The sequence below is a fragment of the Rosa chinensis genome, chromosome 4 (genome assembly GCF_002994745.2).
Source record: "Rosa chinensis cultivar Old Blush chromosome 4, RchiOBHm-V2, whole genome shotgun sequence".
NCBI classification, from domain to species: domain Eukaryota; kingdom Viridiplantae; phylum Streptophyta; class Magnoliopsida; order Rosales; family Rosaceae; genus Rosa; species Rosa chinensis.
The window spans coordinates 59,570,019-59,592,830 of NC_037091.1; the positions used below are offsets into that span (position 1 = coordinate 59,570,019).

Sequence of the window (22,812 nt, forward strand, 5' to 3'; positions counted from 1 at the left end):
ATTAAAATAATCAGCAACCAATCATACGCACATATATCTATTTGCATTATTGTTATTAATACCTACAGCTATCGGTATGAACCCTAATAATAATTGTTAATTACCCTAAAGCCGGACATTATTAATTACCTCACACTACCAAAATTGCGTTATGTATTAATTTATATTAGAGTTCTTAGAAAATGTGCATGACTGACAATCTTCCCATCTTTATATTAGTTTAATAAGTAGAGGTTGCAAGAACCACTACCTCTCTCTTCCTTCGGATAGCTTTTTCCAGACTCTTAAATGAGTTGTTGTTTTGGTCTAAGTTGCTGCTTATCTTCTCATTTATCGAACATATCTCTCTTTCTCTGGAAAAAACCAGTCCACCGCAGCCCAACATAAATCCAGCGCACAGCGACAATCATCATACCAAATGGTAAGATAAAGTTTTCAATTTTTTTACTTTGCTATTTCTTTCTTGCATGTGGTTAATCGGGTGAGGCACAATCTCATCTGTTTAAGTGTGGTTTTCAGGCTCGTCGTCCATCGATTCCAGATCTCCAGGTAAAGGCGCAAATTCATCCCCTCATTTTGAATTGATATTTATTTGCTAACTTCTTACTATTGTTGTTTACTTGTAGGAATGAAAGAAACACCAGATTCAGATCGATCGATCTCTACTAGCAAATCTACTTGAAGAACCATGAAGAAATTATGCGGTTCGCTTGGATGATTTCTAATTGCACATGTAAGATTTCTATACATAAATATTCTTTCTCTTAATATCAATTTTAATTCTTTACTTCGATCCATAATTTTGCTTTCTTCCCTATTCCTTCACAGAGATCTCCAGTGTAGGAGTTTTGACTATTTCCAATGGATATGAGATTTGATGACAATGAAGTGGATGATGCTTGCTGAAGAACAGATTTGATCAGATCTAGAAATTATGACTAAAAGATAATATTATCGTAAGGGATTTGACACAGGAAATTATAATCACTAAATGCGATTATATTCATTAATCTTTAATAATGCATCATGTAAATTAAGAAAAACAAAAATGTTAAAATTATTCATCGGTTCGCACTCACACCGATACTAATTACTAAATATTTTTAATGGTATATTGGTATAGAGATGGGTCCCACTAAAATACTCACACTGATTTTTCTATCAGTGGGGGAAGACCAAAGACCACCCCATCAAATAGAAGTATAGAACAGACATAACATCTGTGAGTGTAGGGTAGCTATTGGGCTTCCCATACAGATTTCAGTAGCTATTAGCAGTTATACCCACTGATTTTAATCAGTGTGTATAGCTCTTTTTGCTAGTAGTGAGTGCGGACGTCGATGCAGCAGGCGGCGGCGGGGGAGCGGGAATGGCTGGAGGTGTCCCAGACCTCTTCTGGGCGGCGTTCGAGGTTGGAGGAGGTTGGGGTTGCCGGTTTCTGGGCAGCCACCTCACCTACAGTTGCAGATTCTGTGCAGCACCGCAGAACCGTCGCTGGCGACTCCACCGGACCGCAGACCCCTCCGCACGACCCCCAGCGTCCCTCTGGCAAGCCGCGCCGTCACCGCTCGATCGAGGTCGGAGGAGCGACGTCCGCATTTTTTCTGGGTTGCGGACGTCCGCTCTCGAACAGCTTTGTATATGTATATAAATATATATATATATATATATAAATATCTTTTTGTTTATATTGCCATGGCAACCCTGCAGTACTTTGAGATATTATAATACGGATTTCCAAAATGTAAGGACCCATAATGTAATTTATAGGCGACCCTACGGATTTTCCAAAGTGCACAACCCTTAGATGTGCTTTTTCACCAAACTTGTTTTGTACATATAGCTAGGGAGTAGGGAGGGCTGAAATAATTTTCAACAAAGCAATCGACTTTTTCATCCATCAAATGCATGCAACAAGCTTTTGAGACTAAAGTCTTCGCCTCCGTTGGTTCCGAAATGGAGAGTTTGAACAAAATTGACTTCATCAGTGAGATCATATTGCATTTTGCGATAAGTTAGACTGCTGTGCAGCCTGTGCTGGCAACTCGCATTTCTCAGATTAATTAAAGCCACAGCTTTCTTTCTTAATTGTAATTAACTTGAGGGAAAATCTGGCCTCAGATGTAATTAATGGGCACTCCCATCAGCCTCTTGGAAAGAAATATTATTAAAAATAAAGAAAGATTAAAAAGGACGGTTATGGAAAGGCACTAGCTGGAAACAATGCCGGGCAACCGCAACGTGTAAAATTGAACTGCAAAGTTGTATGGATTATGATCCACTCCTTGTTTGTATGGAACAAGAGTGCGTCTTGATCTTGAAGAGGGACCTTCCAAAGTTTAAAGTTCAAAGTTGAAACAAAGTATAGCAACACCTGGCACACTTCAAGACATTCGTTACACGATAAGAATGGACCCTAAAGTACTCGCCGAATCAAATTTACTGTACTATACAGTAAAAAGGCAGAAAAAGTGTTGTAAAACATGCTTATTCTTTTTAGGGTTTTATTTATTTTCTTTTCTTTTCTTTTGCCATAGAATTTTTAGGGTTTGACCCTATACGAATTGGTGGTTAGGCCATAAAAAATCAGAGATAACAAGTTTGTGCTCACCTTTTCAAGTTGATAGCCACAAAGATCTATTACAAATAAAGCTTTGTTAATCTAACATTTCATAACTGATCTAGATAAAAAAAAAAAGAATAAGAAACCATAATACGAACATAGTAATATTATTGTATAAAAACATATTGGTTCACAATCTTAAAATATAAAAAAAATGGTTCATTATTATTATTATTTTTTGAAGTATCAAGCATCAATTCTGACCGGCATCAGAATTTCCCACTTTCAATCCCTCTTGTGCCGTCTCAAATTTCTTAGAAGCATATTCTAATTACGTATTAATGCATAATTTGTCGGTAGGGCAGCTAGGGCTTATATTTGAGGCCAAGTAAAATCTTCATAATCTTTTGTCGTAAAAAAAAAAAAAAAAAAAAATCTTCATAATCTTTCATTTTGCAACATATTCCTGACCAAATTCAACCAAAATTGCTGTTTTTGCATATAACACGTCATTAGTGAGAGAGTTATGCTAGATAATGCCACCAACCAATGAATGACTGCTTGGTGATTCCAATTCCAACAAAATTTAGGAAAAAGCTTGGCGACCTTTAGATTGACGGTGACGCATGCACCACCAATTGGGAGGGACCAAATTAAGCCCTCCTTTTTCAGGAAAGACGACACAATCTCAGCCACTATCTCTCATTATGAATAAGCATTTGACACCTAGAAAAAGCAGAAGCTAAGAACCCACCATGACCATAACCCCTTCCCCCTCTTTTTAATTTTTGATTTTTCTCAAGCTAGCACACTGCCAAATTAAAGGGGCTCGATTGATATTATACCCTACCTACAGCCTACAGAGAAAAATCCTAAAGCGTTCGACGGAATTAGATAGAAATAAATATGGGCTTTCTGGTTGGACTTTGAAGTTTGAATTAAGTTTCTGTCTATGTAGTCATTGTAGTGTTTGATTTGGAAACATAAGTGGATGATGATGATAGACATATGCTACGAGGAATTACTTTGTGGTCCCAGAGTACCACGTAGTATTATTATATGGTGGTTCTAATTAATAATATCATTCAAATGTAGTAGGGACCATTTAGAGAATTAAAAAAAAAAATTAATTTTGAAATCACTACGCGTTACATGACCGAATAATATCACAATGAACTACCGTATGTAGTATAATATAATTTATGCTCTTCATCATCATCTGCTTCACTTAATTTGTTGCTGCTTCATTAATCTAATATATATTAGTGTTCCGGTACTGTCAACCTGACCCCATGAGCATATATAGCTTCTTCAGTGGCAATGGCCCTCATGTAATGTACTAATTAAAATAATTATAGTTGGGATATGATCATATTTGTCAAATCCTAAAAGGGCACATGGTACGTTTTGTATTCGAAATTTGGAATAAGCTTAGCTAGCTATAGCTAAGAAAGGGTGAAAGGATGCACTACTTTCTGTCTGCAGGTGCTTCAATTCTCAAACAGAAATCAATTAGCCTAGTTAATTAATGTCTAATAGAATATACGAGTCAATGTGTGTAACTATATATTTACATTATTTGTGTGGTAGCTAGGAAATTAGGGCATACACAAAATACCATGCATCTTGATGACATGTGACATTTATATATTTTATCAAATCATCTATATGAAAAACTGGAATACGAATTTACTGGTTAGAGCTTGCAGGATCTGAATTTTGTTCCATCTTTTCAAGTAAAGTAAAATATTTTAAAGTACATGCACCACCCTTTAATCATTTTTTTTTTTTTTGGTCAAGACCCTTTAATCATTTTCATTACCCCCTTTGCCAAATTAAAGGTTTATCACGGAATATTTGATAAACAAATCTTTGTCAAATTGTTGTTTGAAAATAAAAGCTAATATATAAGAATGGCCTGGGATCGGGAATATTAGTAGTCATTCATAAATGGCGAGCAACCAAGGCGCACAGTATAGTAGTATAAAGCTCTCAGTCGTACAAGCTGTGGCACAAGCTAGAACCTAACAAATGCCTTTCTTACTAGTTGACACGTACGTACCCAACTAACCCTAAAGTAGGAAAAGATCGAACACACTACTATTATTCATGAATATAATACATAGTTACATACATATATGCATGCATCACCTTCAGAAACTAGCGGCAACCCTAAAATAAGTGCATTAGAGTCTTTAACCTATAAGGCCACCCATATATAGGGCCCCCTTCCCCATAAATTATGACCCACTTAAAATCCGAAGTGGTCTGTTTCTCGTGTGCCCTCCCCCTCGACTTTATAAAGAGTCATCACATGACTTCCATTGCATGTGATAGATCGATCTAAGCAATCTCTTTCCCTTCATCCCCATCCTCTCTATTATTTCTTCTCGTCACTCTTCTCTTCACCGGCTGTCTCCATTTCCTAGCTTTGAAAAGCAATGATACCGCCGGAGCAGGAAAACACCATGACAAACACTACTCCAACTAACAAGTCTAGCATACTCTCTAATGTAAGCAGGTCTGAGAATTATCAGACGGGCTGGGTTCATGCCGAACCGTCTGCTGGAACTACTAACGGAAGCCCGCGTCTGGCACCGGATGACATGCCGGAACAACCACGTCCGAGTACCCCTCATAGAGCTTCCGTCTTGCGCGAGTCCCTGCGCCCTGTGACACTTAAGGTAACAAGGAATTATTTTCTTGAGAATTAGACAACCGGATATGTTATGTAATTAAGTCGATTATAGTGGACTAATGTCTTGTTGGAAGTTTCGTAATGCAGCACCTATCTGTTATCTGATGTTTTTGTTTGCAGTTCGAAGACGTCACCTACAGCATTAAGCTGGAGCCGACAAAGGGTAGTTGCGTCACTTCATATAACGAGCCAAAGCAAACACGAAATCTACTGAATGGGGTGAGTGGGATTGTGCGACCGGGGGAGCTCCTCGCAATGCTGGGGCCCTCCGGCAGCGGCAAGACCACTCTCTTGACGGCACTCGGCGGCCGCCTGCCGGGAAAAATCTCCGGCAAAGTGACCTACAATGGCCAGCATTTCTCAAGCTCCATGAAGCACAACACCGGCTTTGTGACACAAGATGATGTTCTATATCCTCATCTGACTGTGCTCGAAACCCTAACATATACCGCCCTTTTGAGGCTTCCAAAGCAGCTGAGCAAGGAAGAGAAAAAAGAGCAGGCCGAGACGGTTATGGTGGAGCTCGGGTTGACCCGTTGCAGTGACAGTGTTATTGGCGGGCCTTTGCTGCGTGGGCTCTCAGGTGGGGAGAGGAAACGGGTCAGTATCGGGCAGGAGATGCTGGTGAACCCAAGTCTTTTGTTGCTGGACGAGCCTACCTCGGGGCTCGACTCTACCACGGCGCATCGTATAGTTGCTACGCTGCGCCTACTGGCGAGAGGTGGGAGGACAGTGATCACCACCATCCACCAGCCGTCCAGCAGGTTGTATAGGATGTTTGATAAGGTGGTAGTTTTGTCGGACGGGTGCCCGATTTACAGCGGGCATGCAGGTCGGGTCATGGAGTATTTCGGGTCCGTTGGGTATGAGGTCGGGTTCAATTTCATCAACCCGGCAGATTTCTTGCTTGATCTTGCGAATGGTAAGCAATTTCTTCAATTCTTTTCATCATCACCTTTACATTTCTTTTCTTTAATTAATTTTTCTTATATTAGAACTAAAGGATTGTGAGCATCTTACCCATTATGGAACTTAATTATTAAAATTCATGAGTGCTTGACAATATAATAAGTCCCACTTTGACCCATTATAGAATTTGATTATTAGTAATCCTTAGTGCATTTGACGATTTTTATTTATATGAGAAAGTGCATTTAAAAAAGAAATGAAAAAAAAGAAGTTCATTCGAAAACTTAGTAAGTCCTAAAATGTGATTAAGTATATAATAAAATAGTAATTTTTTTCCTGAAAATATTAGGATACACCGTTAATTAAATTAATACAAGCTTATAATCTAAATAATTAAGGGCATATATCATGTCAAAACATTGATGAAATCAGCTAATTGCCGGATTTTGATAGTGGAGGTCAGACCGTCAGACCACTGAGAAAACATCACTTAGTTTAGAAAAGTAAATGATATGATGTTGCTAATATTGAACATGTCAACTTCACTGTCCACCCACGAGGCACAAGTAGTACCATGAGTCCATGACCATGTCACCATGTTATATAATCTTTGAGATATTTTATTTTCGGCCAATAAGTTTTTTAAGTTACTTTTTAACTTGCCGTTATTTAGGTAAGAGTCCGTTTTCACAATAATTATGTGAGTGCTAGCCTGCTAGGTGTGAGTGGACCAAAATGATTTGAACTTTCACCACACCAACGGCGTTGTGATTATAGATAGAATTGAAGGGGCAAAGGGAACCACCTGCTAATCAATTATTTTACTTGTTTGTTAGTAGTAGAATTTGTTAATTAAGTATTTTGGATTGTTTTTGACAAGCAGGTATAGCACCTGATGCTAAACAAGATGATCAACTGGAGTATAATGGCAGATTAGATCATCACGAAGAACAAAACACAACTAAGCAGTTTCTGATATCATCATATAAAAAGAACCTATACCCTGCATTGAAGGCAGAGATTCAGCAAAGTCAAAAAGACCCAGCTGTTCTTTCTTCTTCTTCAAGAACATCATCATCCAGAGGTAAATTAGTCTTCGAAATTCCAGTTAAGCTTTATTTATATGTTGCCATTTTGTACAATGTGTTCTGATCATAAGCAGTGCATGCTTATATACATCTGTGTAGGTAGTCGAGATTACGAATGGACTACCAGCTGGTGGGAGCAATTCAAGGTTTTGCTTCTGAGGGGTTTGAAAGAGAGAAAGCATGAATCTTTCTCGGGTTTAAGGATATTCCAAGTCATGTCGGTTGCAATTCTCTCAGGCCTTTGTTGGTGGCACTCAGACACTTCACATTTGCAAGACCAGGTATTGTAATTTTAAGTCCTATAATTACTAGCATGGATGATTCATTAGAAGTATGTACCGATCAATTAGTCAAATTAGTACTTTCATGAATTGAACAGGTTGGACTTCTCTTTTTCTTCTCCATATTCTGGGGCTTCTTCCCACTGTTCAATGCCATATTTGCCTTCCCTATGGAGCGACCAATGCTAAGAAAGGAACGTTCCTCTGGCATGTATCGTCTCTCTTCCTATTACTTTGCCAGAACCGTCGGTGATTTGCCAATGGAGCTTGTGCTTCCCACTGTGTTTGTGACGGTTGCTTATTGGATGGGGGGTCTCAAGCCTTCACTAGTCACATATGGACTAACCCTCTTCATAGTTCTTTACAATGTGCTAGTCTCACAAGGCCTTGGACTAGCACTAGGTGCAATTCTAATGGATGTGAAACAGGGGACAACTCTGGCTTCAGTGACCATGTTGGTGTTTTTACTAGTAGGAGGATACTACATTCAGCACATTCCAGGTTTCATAGCTTGGTTGAAGTATATTTCTTTCAGTCATTACTGTTATAAGCTTCTTCTGGGAGTTCAATACTCGGTGAATGAAGTTTATGAGTGTGATCTGGGGGTGCGTTGCAGGGTACTTGACTATCCTGCTGTTAAGTTTATGGGTCTTGATGGTTTGTGGTCTGATGTTGCTGCTTTGGGTGTAATGCTGGTGGGTTATAGGGTTCTTGCGTATGTCGCTTTGAGGATGGGGCAACCTCACTGACTAGCTATTTCTTGATCGATGAGGACGATCATATATAGAACAGAATCAAAACTGACATTTTGCGCTGCTGAAGCTACAGATCTGATGATGACTTTCAATCTCCGATTTTATCAAATAATCCTGGTTTTCAACTGAGATATTGTGAATGGAGATTTTATGCAGAAAGCTAGCGGGAGAAATCTAAATTGCACTCCACATGAAAAATAATCATATTAAAATTAATTGTACGTAGGTTTGTAAAAGAAATTGCAGTTCAGTTCACTGATTATGAACACCTTCCATTAGAAAGTGCACAGAAGAACTTCAATTTAAATGAGACCCCAAGTTAGTTATTTGTTTTGTATCAAATTAATCAGTTGACTACTATCTTTAGTTTGCATCTGGTGTCCGATTTGTGTTCATACCTCATAGTACGTGTTTCACTAGTTGAAATAAACATCTACAAGTTGATTCTGACAACAGAATAAGTAATATGATCGAGATAATTTAGAATTCATATTCCTTGTAATTGCATTCATGATCATCAACTGAAAAGCTAGCTAAAAACTAAAACCAAAAGAGAAACAGAGAAGAAGGTCAAATCTTGATAAGTTGATTTTGACAACAGAATAAGTAATATGAGATAATTTAGAATTCATATTCCTTGTAATTGCATTCATGATCATCAACTGAAAAGCTAAAAACTAAAACCAAAAGAGAAACAGAGAAGAAGGTCAAATCTTGATAAGGACAATTAAAAGAACCAAAGCTTGCCACATGCCTTCAAGAGCAGCGGACCATTGCATCCTTAAGGGACACCTTCAAAGGAATTTAACCTGCCTCGTTAAGCTGCCCTAACCTTTAAAAGAAACCAAGCAATTAGATATCGAGATAAATTCATAGAGATACAGACTTAATGAAAGACAGTAACCTTTTATGGAAAGGACTGTATTATTTTGATCACTATATATATAAGGTCTCTGTGACCTCTCTGACTAACAATAGATTGCTGACTACCGGAGAGACTCGCATAAGATCTTGTTGCAATGGCCTTCTCCTCAACCTCAGCCCTCAGGTACAACCTGCTATATATCCATGAAAACTTCTGTATGTGTTACTGTGAGCCCTTAAAGCATGGTAGGTTGATTTGTTGTGTTTATGTAAGAATGTATCACATTAGCATTAGATTTTATAGCTTTCATTCTAAGCTTGCAACCAAGTAACCAACAAATAAGACTAACTACAAACTCACGGTGAATGATCTTCAAGCTCTTACATAGGACCAATCAAGAAGATGCAAAGCAGAACACGACGTCGTAATAACACTATAATGCCACAGCAAGGTGACCATGGCAGTAGCATCAGTAATGAGGATGCACATAGGCAATCCTTACCCAAATGAACCATTTGGAATTCTTCCCCACAAGAGGAGACAACTCGTGCACCAACTCAATAGTACAAGAAACCAGTTTTGTTGCTATATGTCAGGTCCAGACTTCACCCAAACCACACACTTCAATATCACACCAGACCACTCCTTCAGAAAGCACATGTGATCCATTGTCTAGTAGTAGCTAGGTCTTTATCAGTTGTTGACTTGTTGTATAAATAGCATCCTACTGTAATCTACTTCAATCAAGCAATTCCATTTCTCTTCTTGGTATCAGAGCTTCTGCTTAACAGCTCTTGATCTTGATCCTGTGAATTGCAAAACCTTCCCTGGGTTTATGGAGTAATTTTCTCCATGCACCCACGGGTCTAAAATCGATTGCAGCACTTCTGAATTCTTCTTCTCACTAGTTCAATTTCCGATTCAATTCTGCTTACCTCTTTTCCCTTGATATGTTATTCTAGGCTTCTAGCACCATCATGGCAGAAGCATCATGTTTCAATTCCCCACCCAATTCCAACAACCCTCCTCCATAGCTTCCTTCCGATTAAGCTTCCATTTTTCTTTGGAGAAAAGCAACCCCACTTCTTCTGTTCACTTGCTCTCTCACTCCCTCTGCTCCGACAAACTACCTCTACAAAAGAAGAAAATTCCATTAATTTAGAACTCTTGCTTAGAAGCTCTTTCATCCCCTTCATTACACAACAGTCTTCTTTTCTGCATCAGCAATGCTGCATCTCTCTTCTTCACTGACCGCTCTTCTGCAACAATCTCTCTTCTACTTCGTATCTTCTTCTTCTATGTTTCATTCCTCATCAATCGTTGTTCAGCAATTTCAGATGGGTTTCCTTTTATGCTTCTTTAAAATCTTCTTCTTCTGCTCCTCATCTCCTCATCCTTTGAGATATTAAATGCCAAACTCCCTTTTCTATAATTTGCTTCTCTCGGCATCAGACAACTATCTTCTCTCCAACATCAATCAGCAGCCATTCCGATCTCCTTTATCTTCTCCCAACATCTTCCCTTTCCATTACCAAAAAATAAAAAATAAAAAAATAAAAAACATCTTCCCTTTTCCTTTGTTTAGAATTTCTTCTTCCCATGCTTTCCAACTCTCTTCTTTCTTGTCCAGAGGCTGTGTCATGTTCCTCTTACTTTTCCTTTGTTTTTAGTCTCTTTTCTTTGTTTTTGCATTTGTTTTGCTTTGTTCAAGTCTTTTCCTCACTTTGCATGTGCTTGCAACTCCCTCATATCAACTCATCCTTCTCTCTCTTGATTTCATATAGATTTTCTTATATTTCTTTTAAAATCTTCTTCTCATTCCCCTTATCCTCTGTTCAGAATCTCTCTCTCACTATCTAAAGGAGATCTCTGTCTTTCGGCCCTTTGATCCACAGCTCTTCTGGTTCATTTAAATGAACCCTCTTAACTTTTCTTACTCACTCTTTACTCTTCTCTCAAAATTCATCTCTCATTCAACAACTCAACTCTAAATTTGTCATTAAAGATTTAGGTCCCCTCCACTACTTCTTGGGTCTGGAAGTCGGTGGCTCGCCCAACTCTCTCTCTCTCTCTCTCTTCCTTTGCCGAACCAAATCCACATGTTTATCATGGACTATTACCTTTCCTCTCTCTTTCTCTAATCTTACGATTCTTCAATTCCAGTTTGGTACACAAATTCAATTTCTTTTCGAATTGGGAAAATACTTCTTCTCTCGCATCAGCAACCCCCCCCTCTCACGATTCCTCAATTCCAGTTTGGTACACAAATTCAGTTTCTTTTCGAGTTGGGAAAATACTTCTTCTCTCGCATCAGCCCCCCCTGTTCTACTGTGACAATGTCTCTGCCATTGCATCGGCTGCAAACCCTGTTTTTCACAATCGAATGAAGCATGTAGATGTGGATTATCACTTCATCAGAGAACCTCTAGCTAACAAATCAATGCAGCTTCACCACATTTCATCAGCTGCAAACTTTGCGGGTATCTTTACCAACAGTCTTCCCAAACATCGGTCTTTGATCTCAGTTCCAAGCTGATTGTGCGTATACCGCTCATCAGCTTGCGGGAGTGTAATAACACTATAATGCCACAGCAAGGTGACCATGGCAGTAGCATCAGTAATGAGGATGCACATAGGCAATCCTTACCCAAATGAACCATCTGGAATTCTTCCCCACAAGAGGAGACAACTCGTGCACCAACTCAATAGTACAAGAAACCAGTTTTGTTGCTATATGTCAGGTCCAGACTTCACCCAAACCACACACTTCAATATCACACCAGACCACTCCTTTAGAAAGCACATGTGATCCATTGTCTAGTAGTAGCTAGGTCTTTATCAGTTGTTGACTTGTTGTATAAATAGCATCCTAAAGTAATCTACTTCAATCAAGCAATTCCATTTCTCTTCACGTCGTTCATTTTTACCTTCCAAATTCTGCAATCATCCTGGAGAAATTTATGTTTAGGGAGTTTCAGTCATAATTTGTCGGTTCTAACAATAGGTTCTTACATGTCACTAATTAGGCTAGGATATTTGATAGTTATTTTCCTTCTTAATTTAGGATTACTCGTGCTTATGAGATTTCATGTTGTATAAAATCACCCCTCGCATCTGGAGCCATTTCTCGCTGATAATTTAGGCTAGCTGTTATGGCTATGGAAAGAAGATACAGCAACAATGACGCAGACATAAATGTGAAGCATGTCACAACATAGAAAGATCAAAAGCAAGACGACATTGCTGCTATCATTAGAAAGCCCAAATTACCTGACCTCGTTGTATATCAAGTACTCGAATTCCTTTCTGTTGACTTATGAGTCATAGCTTGTAGAAGAAGTTTACTTGAAGAAGAAGAGTAAACTTGTACTTGGAGGAGAAGCAAACTTGGAGAACAAGATGACTTGGAGACCAAGATGTCTTGTGTTATACAACATGTAATAGTGTAGGGCTTGTAATATAAACCCCATATACACCATTGAATGAATATCAGAAAATTCACCACTCACAAATATTTCTTCATTTCCATTTCATAATTTAACTTGGTATCAGATCAAAGATCTGAAAGGACTTTGTTTCTTTATTTTTTCTTCATTGTTCTTTCCTCACACTCTGAGGTTAGATCTCTGTTCGTTCCTCTAATCTGGAGGTTAGGATTATTTTTCTGTCTTTCGGAAGGTTTCCTGCGGCTTCCTGACTGGTCGATCAATATCTCTACATCAGTTGACACACCTTCTGTCTCAATTCCGCTACATAATCAAGTTTTTTTTTGTTATGGCATTCTCTCAATTGTTCTGCATCTACTGCAAGAAATTTGAACACACCAAAGCAACATGTTACAAATTAGTTGGCTACCCACTTGGTTGCTTTAATAATTCGAAATCTGATGGTAAGATCTCTACATTGGTTTTCACAGAAATCGAGGTAAGGTTGGTGTTGCTTTACAAATTTATGACTTTATTAGTGGAGACACTTGGATAATTGATTCAGGTGCCTCAGATCATATGACTTACGACAAATTCCGTTTTTCCAATTTGTCACCCCCGCCTATGTCTAGTGTTATAAATGCTAATGGTGAGTCTTGATAACATATATGCCACATATATCCATTACTATTTACCTTCCTTCCTCTATTATTGTATGACGTGTGTTATTTTGACACGTGTTGCTTGGCTGCTGGTCTCATGGGTTAATTAGGTAGAGATGTTAGTTAGAGTGATAATTAGGCTAGTAAGCTCTTTACTATAAATACCAATAACCCTATTCTCTTTGTAACCAACTGTTTCATTATATACAAGTTCAGTTTCTATTTTCTGGTTCTCTATGGTTTTCTCTCAAGCTTTCTCGAAGCTTTCATGGTATCAAGAGCCAGGGCCGGTCGCTGTGGATCCTAGTCACTTTTTCGATCATAGTTTTGGTGTTGCTATAGTCTCCGGTGCCTTTGGATCTTCAATTTCAACTAAGTTTGTTCTTTCTCCTTGTTTCGTTTTCGTCTCTGACTTCGATTGTTGATTTAGAGGCTGCTCTTCATATTCGAAGCTGTGGTTTTGGTTAGTCCTTTGGTTTATATCATCACTGTGGTTCAGATCTTGTTCGTCTTGCTTATTCTGAGTTGAAACCCTAAGTTTTTGAAATTTAGACGTTACTCCTCATAATCAAAGCTGTGATTCTAGTTTTTCTTTCAGTCGATTCATCACTTTTTCTCAGATCTGGTTCTTGTTGTTTATTTGAGCTTGAAACCCTAGTTTTTTGGGAATTTCGTTTTGTTTATGTGCTTTGCTAGCTGAAATCTCACATTGTTTCCTTATGGCTATTACTCAAACCACTGTGTACCTTCCTAACATTCTGTTAGATGAGTCAAATGATCCTACATGGCTTTTTAGACTTGAATGAGTTGAATAGTTTTTGAGAGGCCAAAATCTCTTTGGCTTTGTTGATGGCTCCACACCTGGTCCACCCCAATATATCACTGCTGCTGATGGTACTCGAACTGTGTCTAGTGAGTATGTTGCTTGGAAAACACAGGATCAGAGCATAGTGAATATGCTAGGCCAGACTTTGAGTCCAATTTCTATGTCTTGTGTTGTGGGAAGTCGTGCAACTCATGAGATGTGGTCTAATCTTCGTCTCAAGTTTGCTGCTCCAAATAGGCAAAACATATTGCAGCTTAAATCCACTCTTCAAGGCCTTAAGAAAGGGTCAGACAATATAGAGACTTACTTGGACAAGATCAAGGCTGTTAGAGATGCCCTTGAGACTGTGGGTGTGTTTCTTGATGATGAAGATATTGTGGTTACTCTCATGAGGGGTCTGCCATCTAAATTTGCTGCCATTAAAACAGTCATCTGGGCTCAATTTGTTAGTTGCTCTATGGGGGAGTTCAAAACCTTCTTAAAGCTGCTGAAGTGCACATTGAGAATGAGTCTCAGCCTGTTACTCTTACTGCTATGGTTGCACAATCATCCACCACTCCCACCACTCTTTTAACACCAACCACTCCCATTTCCACACCATCTGTTTCTCCTACAGTACCTACTATGCCTCCTGGCTTCAATCCTCTTGCTTCACCTCCTACCAGCACTATTCCATCTCCCATATCACAACTCACTTATGTTCCCATCCCTGCTGTCCCCTATGGGTATTCTCCATTCACTGCTTTCCTCATGCATGACTCTACACTTGGGATGACCAGCTTCTATGCTGGTAGAGGCAGGGGGAGACTTGGTGGACCTGATCAAGGCCCTCACACTGTTGGTAGAGGCTTTATAGGTGGAACCTACAATGGGAACTACAATGCTGGTGATTTTACAGACATCTCCAACAATGCTTCGCAATTTGGCTACACCTTTTCTTGTCAATTGTGTGGCAAACCTGGTCATGGAGCTCAGACCTGCAGGACATTGTCTCAATACCAGCCCTTTGTGCAGCCCCACCTTGGTGTCAACTCTGTTCAGGTGTGGAATGTCAATACTGCAAGAGAAAGAATCATACTGTTGATAGGTGCTATCACATTATTGGTTTCCCAAATCAACATCAGTTTCAACCTCCACTTCATCCAGCTGCCATGTTTGCATCTTCTTCAACACCTCAGTTCTGGCTTGCTGATTCTGGGGCCTCAAACCACATGACTAGTGAGGTCTAATTTCTTAATAATGTTGCTCCATATACAGCTTCTGATACAGTTCAAGTTGGTAATGGTAAACAACTCAATATCACTCATATTGGTAATGCAATTCTTGGTTTACTCAAGCTTGATAATGTTTTACTCATACCTGAATTGGCTGCTCATTTACTATCCATATATCAATTGTGCAAACAGAACAATTGTTCTGTTTGGTTTGATGAGTTTATGTGTGTGATACAGGACAAGGTGCTGGGAAGAATCCTATATCAGGGATTGAGTAAACAAGGGATGTACCCCATACCATTTGATCTGCCACTCAAGTTTGGTTCTACATCAACTTCTACTATTCCTAGTTCTTTTTCCAAGACTGCATATGTTGGGAAAACTATAAAAAATTTACTTTGGCATCAAAGACTTGGTCACCCTACTAATGAGGTAGTCAAAAGTATGTTGAAAAAGTGCAAAATTTTTGGTGACCCTACTGTTGATTCGACATCTTGTGAAGCATGCTTGCTTGGTAAATTTCACAAGCTTCCTTTCCCAGTTTCTCAAACAAGAAGTGAAGTACCTTTTGATATAGTGCATTCTGATGTTTGGGGACTTGCTCTTCATTTGTCTTTAGATGGATTTAAGTACTTTGTAATTTTCATAGATGATTGTACTTGGTATACTTAGATGTTTCCGATGAAAAATAAATCTGAAGTATTTTCTTACTTTCAGTCTCTTTGTGCCTTTGTCAAAACTCATTTTTCCACAACCATTAAAACACTGCATAGTGATGGGGGAGGTGAATACACTAGCTCAGTGTTTCAGACCTTCTTGAATGCTAATGGGATTCTTCATCAGTTCTCATGTCCCTATACACCATAGCAGAATGGTATATCAGAGAGAAAGAATAGACACATACGGGAAACAGCTGTAACCCTTTTTGCAAACTGCTTCTCTCCCTTCACCTTTTTGGTATCATGCATGTGCACTTGCTACATACCTCATCAACAGAATGCCTACTACTGTCCTACAAATGCTTTCTCCATTTGAAAAATTGTACAATAAGGTTCCCTCAGTTGATTTGTTAAGGGTATTTGGATGTGCTTGCTATCCTCTTATGACACCCTATAGGACTGACAAAATTCAACCCAAAACCACAAAATGTGTCTTCATTGGTTTTGCAATTGGGTACAAAGGTTATATTTGCTACAACTGGATCACAAGAAAGTGTATTATTTCGAGACATGTCTTCTTTGATGACACATCTTTTCCTTTCACTGGCTCTCAGTCTTTACATGGATCAAAGCTACCACAACCTTGTGTACAGCCCTATTCTTCAACTACTCAGTCTCATACACAGACTACTATCCCAACACCTGTCTTACCCTCAACAACACATGCTACTACTGCTCCCTTGTCAGGTCAGCCTCCTATCTCGTCTGCTACATGTCCTAATGCTACTATTCCTGCACATGCTACTAATCTCATGTCAACCTCTACTACATGTCCTAATATTACTATTCCTTCACATCCTCCTCCTACTTTCACGTCAGCCTCTATTTCATGTCCTAATGCTACTATTCCCTCACATGCCACTACTCATTTCACATCACCCTCCACCATGAGCTCTCCCTCTCATGCATCTGACACATATACTATCATCCACTTTGATGAAACTGAAGGCTCCATTGCTATTAGTTCACAACCTGGAATTGGTGTATCTATTGAATTAGAATGCTCTCCTTTACGACCCACTAGCCAAATATTTTATTCAAATATTTTACATCTTGTGGAGGGGTTGACTGATGCTACCACAAATGACCATCACATGTTGACTATAAGCAAACGAGGGATTGTTAAGAAAAAGGCTTTTCTCTCTACTCTTTCCTCTATATGTTCAGACCCTACACTCTTAGAACCTTATTCACACAAAACAGCTCTCAAAGTACCAGCTTGGAAGTCTGCTATGCAAGAAGAATATGATGCCTTAATCCATCAGAATACGTGGAAGTTGGTTCCACTCCCTCCTGATAAAAATCTTGTATCTTGCAAGTGGATCTTCAAACTAAAGAAGAATGCAGATGGTTCTATTGCTCGACATAAAGCTCGACTTGTTGCTCGAGGTTTTAGCCAAGAATATGGTATCGATTATGATGAAACATATTCCCCTGTGGTTCGACACACAACTGTACGTTTGATCCTCAGTATTGCTGCCTCTTATGGTTGGAAATTACATCAACATGATGTCAAGAATGCCTTCTTGCATGGTCTGCTAAATGAAGAGGTGTACATGACACAACCTCCTGATTTTGAAGACTCACAGCATCCCACTCATGTTTGCAAGCTTCAAAAATCTCTCTATGGTCTTAAGCAGGCACCTCGAGCCTGGAATGAACGGTTTACCTCATTCTTACCTTCTCTTGGTTTTATACCTTCATATGCAGACCCTTCACTTTTTACTCTTGTATCTGGCACTTCCAAGGCTTATCTCCTCCTATACGTAGATGACATCATACTTACTGGCAATTGTGATAACCTCTTAGCTGAGATCAAGACCTCCTTGCAACATGAGTTCGAGACAAAAGACTTGGGTCCCCTTCATTATTTTCTGGGACTAGAAATCACATATCTATCACATGGCCTATTTGTGTCACAACAAAAGTATGCCAGGGATCTTGTTCACAAAGCAGGGTTGGATAATTGTCATTCCCACATCACACCATGTCAATCTGGCCTCAAGCTTCTCAAAGACCATGGCACACCTCTCTCATCCAATGACACTACTCAATTAAGAAGTCTTGTGGGTTGTTTGCAGTATCTTACCTTCAATAGGCCTGACGTTTCCTTCAATGTAAATTCTGTGTGTCAATTCTTGCATTGCTCCACTAATCAACAGTTCAATGCTGCAAAAGGTATCCTCAAGTATGTCAAGGGCACCTCTGATTATGGCATTACCTTTAGTAGGGGCTCTTCTTCTTGTTCTACTGCAAGTCTATCACTTCAAGTCTTTTCTGATCACAATTTTTCTCTTCAAGCCTATTGTGATGCAGATTGGGCTGGGGACCCAAATGATCGAAAATCTACCACTGGGTTTGTTATTCTCCTTAATGGTTCTCCCATTTCATGGTGTAGCAAGAAGCAAACCGCCATTTCCCGATCATCTATGGAGGCAGAGTATCGTAGCATGGCTGATACAACCCTCTGAGCTGCAGTGGCTTAAGCTTCTTCTTGCTGATTTTCATCTCACCCTTGGCTCTGCACCTACGCTTCACTGTGACAACATCTCTGCTATTGCTCTTGCCACAAACCCTATGCATCATTCGAAGATGAAACATGTTGAAGTTGATGTCCATTTTACACGCGACAAGGTCAGAGATGGTTCCATTCGACTTCAATTTGTCTGCTCTCAAGAACAGCTCGCTGATCTCTTTACCAAAGGACTCTGTTCTCCTCAACACCACTATCTATGCTCCAGCTTGAAGTTTGGTCCCCCACATCAAGCTGCAGAGGGGTGATAACATATATACCACATATATCCATTACTATTTACCTTCCTTCCTCTGTTATTGTATTACATGTGTTATTTTGACATGTGTTGCTTGGCTGCTGGTCTCATGGGTTAATTAGGTAGAGATGTTAGTTAGTGTGATAATTAGGCTAGTAAGCTCTTTACTATAAATACCAACAACCATATTCTCTTTGTAACCAACTGTTTCATTATATACAAGTTCAGTTTCTATTTTTTGGTTCTCTCTGGTTTTCTCTCAAGCTTTCTCGAAGCTTTCAAGTCTTTCCCTGTAATGGGGATAGGTAGAAGTCGAGTCACTCCTACTTTGGAACTCCATAATGTTTTATATGTTCCAGCTTTATCTCATTATTTAATATCCGTACCACAATTAAATACTCAGTCTAAGTGCTCGGTAACATTCTTCCCTATGTATGCCATTTTTCAGGATCTTCTCACTAGAGAAATAATTGGTTGTGGATATTTGAGGGGGAAACTGTTCCATCTTGATTGCATGTATGGTGGAGAGAAGCCAACAAAGATAACCCAAGCTGCTTTAACAACAAGTTCTGGTCACATTAGAGAGGTATGGTTGTGGCATCGTCGTCTTGGGTATCCTTCTTTTAGCAATATGAAAAAAAACCATGTCTTCTTTGTTTATTGGGATAAATGAGTCTGCTTTACATTGTGAAACATGTGTTCTGGCTAAGAGTCGTCATGCTAGTTATTCTTCAATGTTTCAAATAAAAGTGCTAACCCTTTTGAGATTATTCACTCTGATGTGTGGTTGGGGACCTTCCAGAGAACCCACTATTTCTGGAATCCATTATTTTGTCTTGTTTATTGATGATTGCACTCGATTACCATGGGTAGAATTGCTTAAATCTAAGGATGCTGTGTTTTCTGCTTTTCAAGCCTTTCAAAAAATGATTCAAACACAGAATGGTCATATCAAAGTTTTTCATTCTGATAATGGGGGAGAGTTTGTTAATCATGATGATTTTCAGAAACATTTCCAACAGCACGATATAATCCATCAAACCAATTGTCCCCAAATACCTGAACAAAATGGTGTGTCTGAACGTAAAAGCCGTCATTTTTTAGACATAGAATGAGCATTGTTATTTGGTGTTCATATGCCCAAGTATCTGTGAGTTGAAATAGTTCAAACTGCCTCACATCTTGTTAATCGTCTTCCTTCCAGTGTTCTTCAGGGGCGTATTCCCTTTGAAGTCATGTCAACCTATGTCTTTACTCCTTCCTTCCATAATCTTCTTACCCGTGTTTTTGGTTGTGTTGCCTTTGTCCACATACCAAAAAATCAGAGGTCAGAGTTGGATGCCAGAGCTCTCAAATGTGTATTAATATGTGGGTTATAGTTCGCATCAGAAGGGCTACAAGTGCTATCATCCACCTACTCGGAAGTTCTATGTTACAATGGATGTAACATTCTATGAGGACATGTGTTATTTTACCCCCAACAACATTTCTTTTCAGGGGGAGAATGAGTTTTTTGACGAGATGTTTGTTGGTGGAGCATTGAAGAAAAATCATGAGGATGAAGAAGAATGTAATGATGACCATGATTCGACTAGTCAAAGTATCCAAATCAACCAATCAATGACAGACCCGAAGGAACAAAGAAGCTTGATTGACTAGTCGAACTTATCCATCGACCACTCGAATCCTGAGGAGCATATTATTGACCAATAGAATTCTATGGCAGAAGAACACATAACCTTTTTTGACCAATCAGAAAATCAAGCCGAAGAATCTTTGACAATGACCCCCCCTTCTCAATTATCCTCCATTGACCAAGATATCCCAAGTTCTGAAGATCATCTAGAGGTACGTCCTGAGCCCATATCTGAGTCTACTACTAATGTTGAACCTACTCTTGTTGAGTCTGGCCCAACCAAATATACCTTACCTAACCTGTCAACTCGTGGTTAACCTATCAAGAAGTATGAGCCCACTTTTCATGCTAAATCTAAATATCCAGTTGCAAACTTAATTAGTGTCAACTCATAGATTGTCAAAGTCATATAAATCTTTTGTGCATCAAATATCTTCTGTATTTGTACCTAAGAAAGTGCAAGAGGCTTTGAGAGATCGGAAGTGGGCCAAGGCAATGGAGGCATTAGAGAAGAATCACACATGGGAACTTGTACCACTTCCTCGTGGCAAAAAGACTGTTGGATGTAGATGGATTTTTAATCTGAAACATAATGCAGATGGCACAGTAAGAAGGTATAAGGCGAGGTTGGTGGCGAAGGGGTTCGCCCAGACATATAGGATTGACTATGATGAGACTTTTGCTCCAGTATCCAAGATGATACTGTTCAGGTGTTATTGTCACTGGCAGCTAATCTGAACTGGCCACTCCATCAGTTCGATGTCAAAAATACATTCCTTCATGGACAGTTAAATGAAGAAGTGTACATGAATCTTCCTCCTAGTTATGCACCAGATACACGTGGTGATGTTGTGTACAGATTAAAGAAGTCTCTTTATGGACTTAAACAGTCACCCAGAGCATGGTTTGACAGATTCACTCAGTGCATGAGACGCTTTGGATACAAGCAAAGCAATTCAGACCACACCTCGTTCCTAAAGCACTAAAAGGGAAAGGCAACTGTGCTTATTATATATGTGGATCATATGGTGATAACAGGTCTTTAGAAGAAGTTGGCATGTGAGTTTGAGATGAAGAACCTGGGAGACTTAAAGTATTTCTTGGGGATTGAGGTAGCTAAGAGGAGGGATGACATCTTCTTATGTCAACGAAAGTATGTGTTAGACCTCTTGGCAGAGACATGCATGTTGGACTGTTGTCCGGTTGACACTCCAATCGAGCAAAATCACAAACTAGCAGAACATCCTGATCAGGTTTCATCTGACAAACGAAGATACCAAAGGTTAGTAGGACGTCTGATTTATTTGTCACACACTAGACCTGATGTTGCTTATGTAGTTAGTGTTGTGAGTCAGTTTATGCACAATCCTAGTGAACAACACATGAAGGCAATTGTAAGAATCTTGAGGTACTTAAAGTCAACGCCAACAAAAGGTTTAATGTTTTATAAACATTAGCACCTCAATGTTAGTGGGTATACAGATGCAGATTGGGCTGGTTCAATCACATACATAAAGTCTACATCTGGATACTTCACCTTTGTAGGAAGAAACCTTGTTACCTATAGAAGTAAGAAGTAAGAAGTAAAAAGTTATTGCAAGGTTAAGTGCTGAAGCTAAATACAGAGGTATGGCACATGGAATGTGTGAACTTCTGTGGCTACGAAATTTACTTCAAGATTTAGGTTTTAAATCTAAATCAGCAATGCAGCTATACTGTGATAACAAAGCAGCTATTGACATATCACAGAATCCTGTGCAGCATGATCGAATGAAACATGTGGAAGTTGATCGATACTTTATTAAGGAAAATCTGGATGCAAAGTTAATCTCTTTTCCTTTTGTTCCAACCGAGGAGCAATTAGCGGATATACTTACCAAAGCTGTATCTAGCAAGTTGTTCCATGACTCACTAAGCAAGTTGGGTCTTTGTGACGTTTATGCCCCAACTTGAGGGGGAGTGTTGACTTATGAGTCATAGCTTGTAGAAGAAGTTTACTTGAAGAAGAAGTAAACTTGTACTTGAACGAGGAGCAATCTTGTAGGAGAAGCAAACTTGGAGAACAAGATGACTTGGAGACCCCATATACACCATTGAATGAATATCAGAAAATTCATCACTCATAAATATTTCTTCATTTCCATTTCATAATTTGACTCTTTCCACTCGACTTGCAGTCCGGGCCAGCATTCTATCCAAGTAATGGGAATGTGTATGGTCTTAATTAGATATAGAGCCTTAATTAGAGCCATTCATTAGCTATTTCTCTGCAATACTATTGCTATTCCTTCCGATTAGACTTGCAGTCCCGGCCATCACTCTTTCCGAGCAATGGCAATGATAACGGGTGTGCAATATATGGCTAGCCGGTGTGTAGTGGCAGCCCATTATTAGTATATT

At 39.2% G+C, this 22,812-nt stretch overlaps 1 protein-coding gene and 1 long non-coding RNA gene across 2 annotated transcripts; both read left to right on the forward strand.

Moving 5' to 3' along the window:
• The first annotated feature begins 232 nt into the window (after nucleotides 1-232).
• On the forward strand, nucleotides 233-1,055 carry LOC112196550. Its single transcript, XR_002935260.2, has 4 exons — nucleotides 233-421; nucleotides 520-549; nucleotides 627-733; nucleotides 829-1,055. It is a non-coding gene; the product is annotated as an uncharacterized LOC112196550 (long non-coding RNA).
• A 3,759-nt stretch (nucleotides 1,056-4,814) lies between these two features.
• LOC112198146 (ABC transporter G family member 21) lies at nucleotides 4,815-8,665 on the forward strand. The gene is made up of 5 exons (XM_024339210.2): nucleotides 4,815-5,247; nucleotides 5,382-6,183; nucleotides 7,054-7,254; nucleotides 7,358-7,539; nucleotides 7,638-8,665. The coding sequence occupies exons 1-5, from the start codon at nucleotides 5,005-5,007 to the stop codon at nucleotides 8,286-8,288; spliced, it is 2,079 nt and encodes a 692-aa protein (XP_024194978.1). The 5' UTR covers nucleotides 4,815-5,004; the 3' UTR covers nucleotides 8,289-8,665.
• Nucleotides 8,666-22,812: the final 14,147 nt, after the last annotated feature.

What these genes read in the sequence shown, in the direction of transcription:
- LOC112198146 (XM_024339210.2), top strand. Translation starts at nt 5,005, where the DNA reads ATGATACCGCCGGAGCAGGAAAACACCATGACAAACACTACTCCAACT. An exon ending in CTTGCTTGATCTTGCGAATG is followed by an intron (nt 6,184 to 7,053) that starts GTAAGCAATTTC and finishes TTTGACAAGCAG; the next exon opens with GTATAGCACCTGATGCTAAA. An exon ending in CTTCACATTTGCAAGACCAG is followed by an intron (nt 7,540 to 7,637) that starts GTATTGTAATTT and finishes TGAATTGAACAG; the next exon opens with GTTGGACTTCTCTTTTTCTT.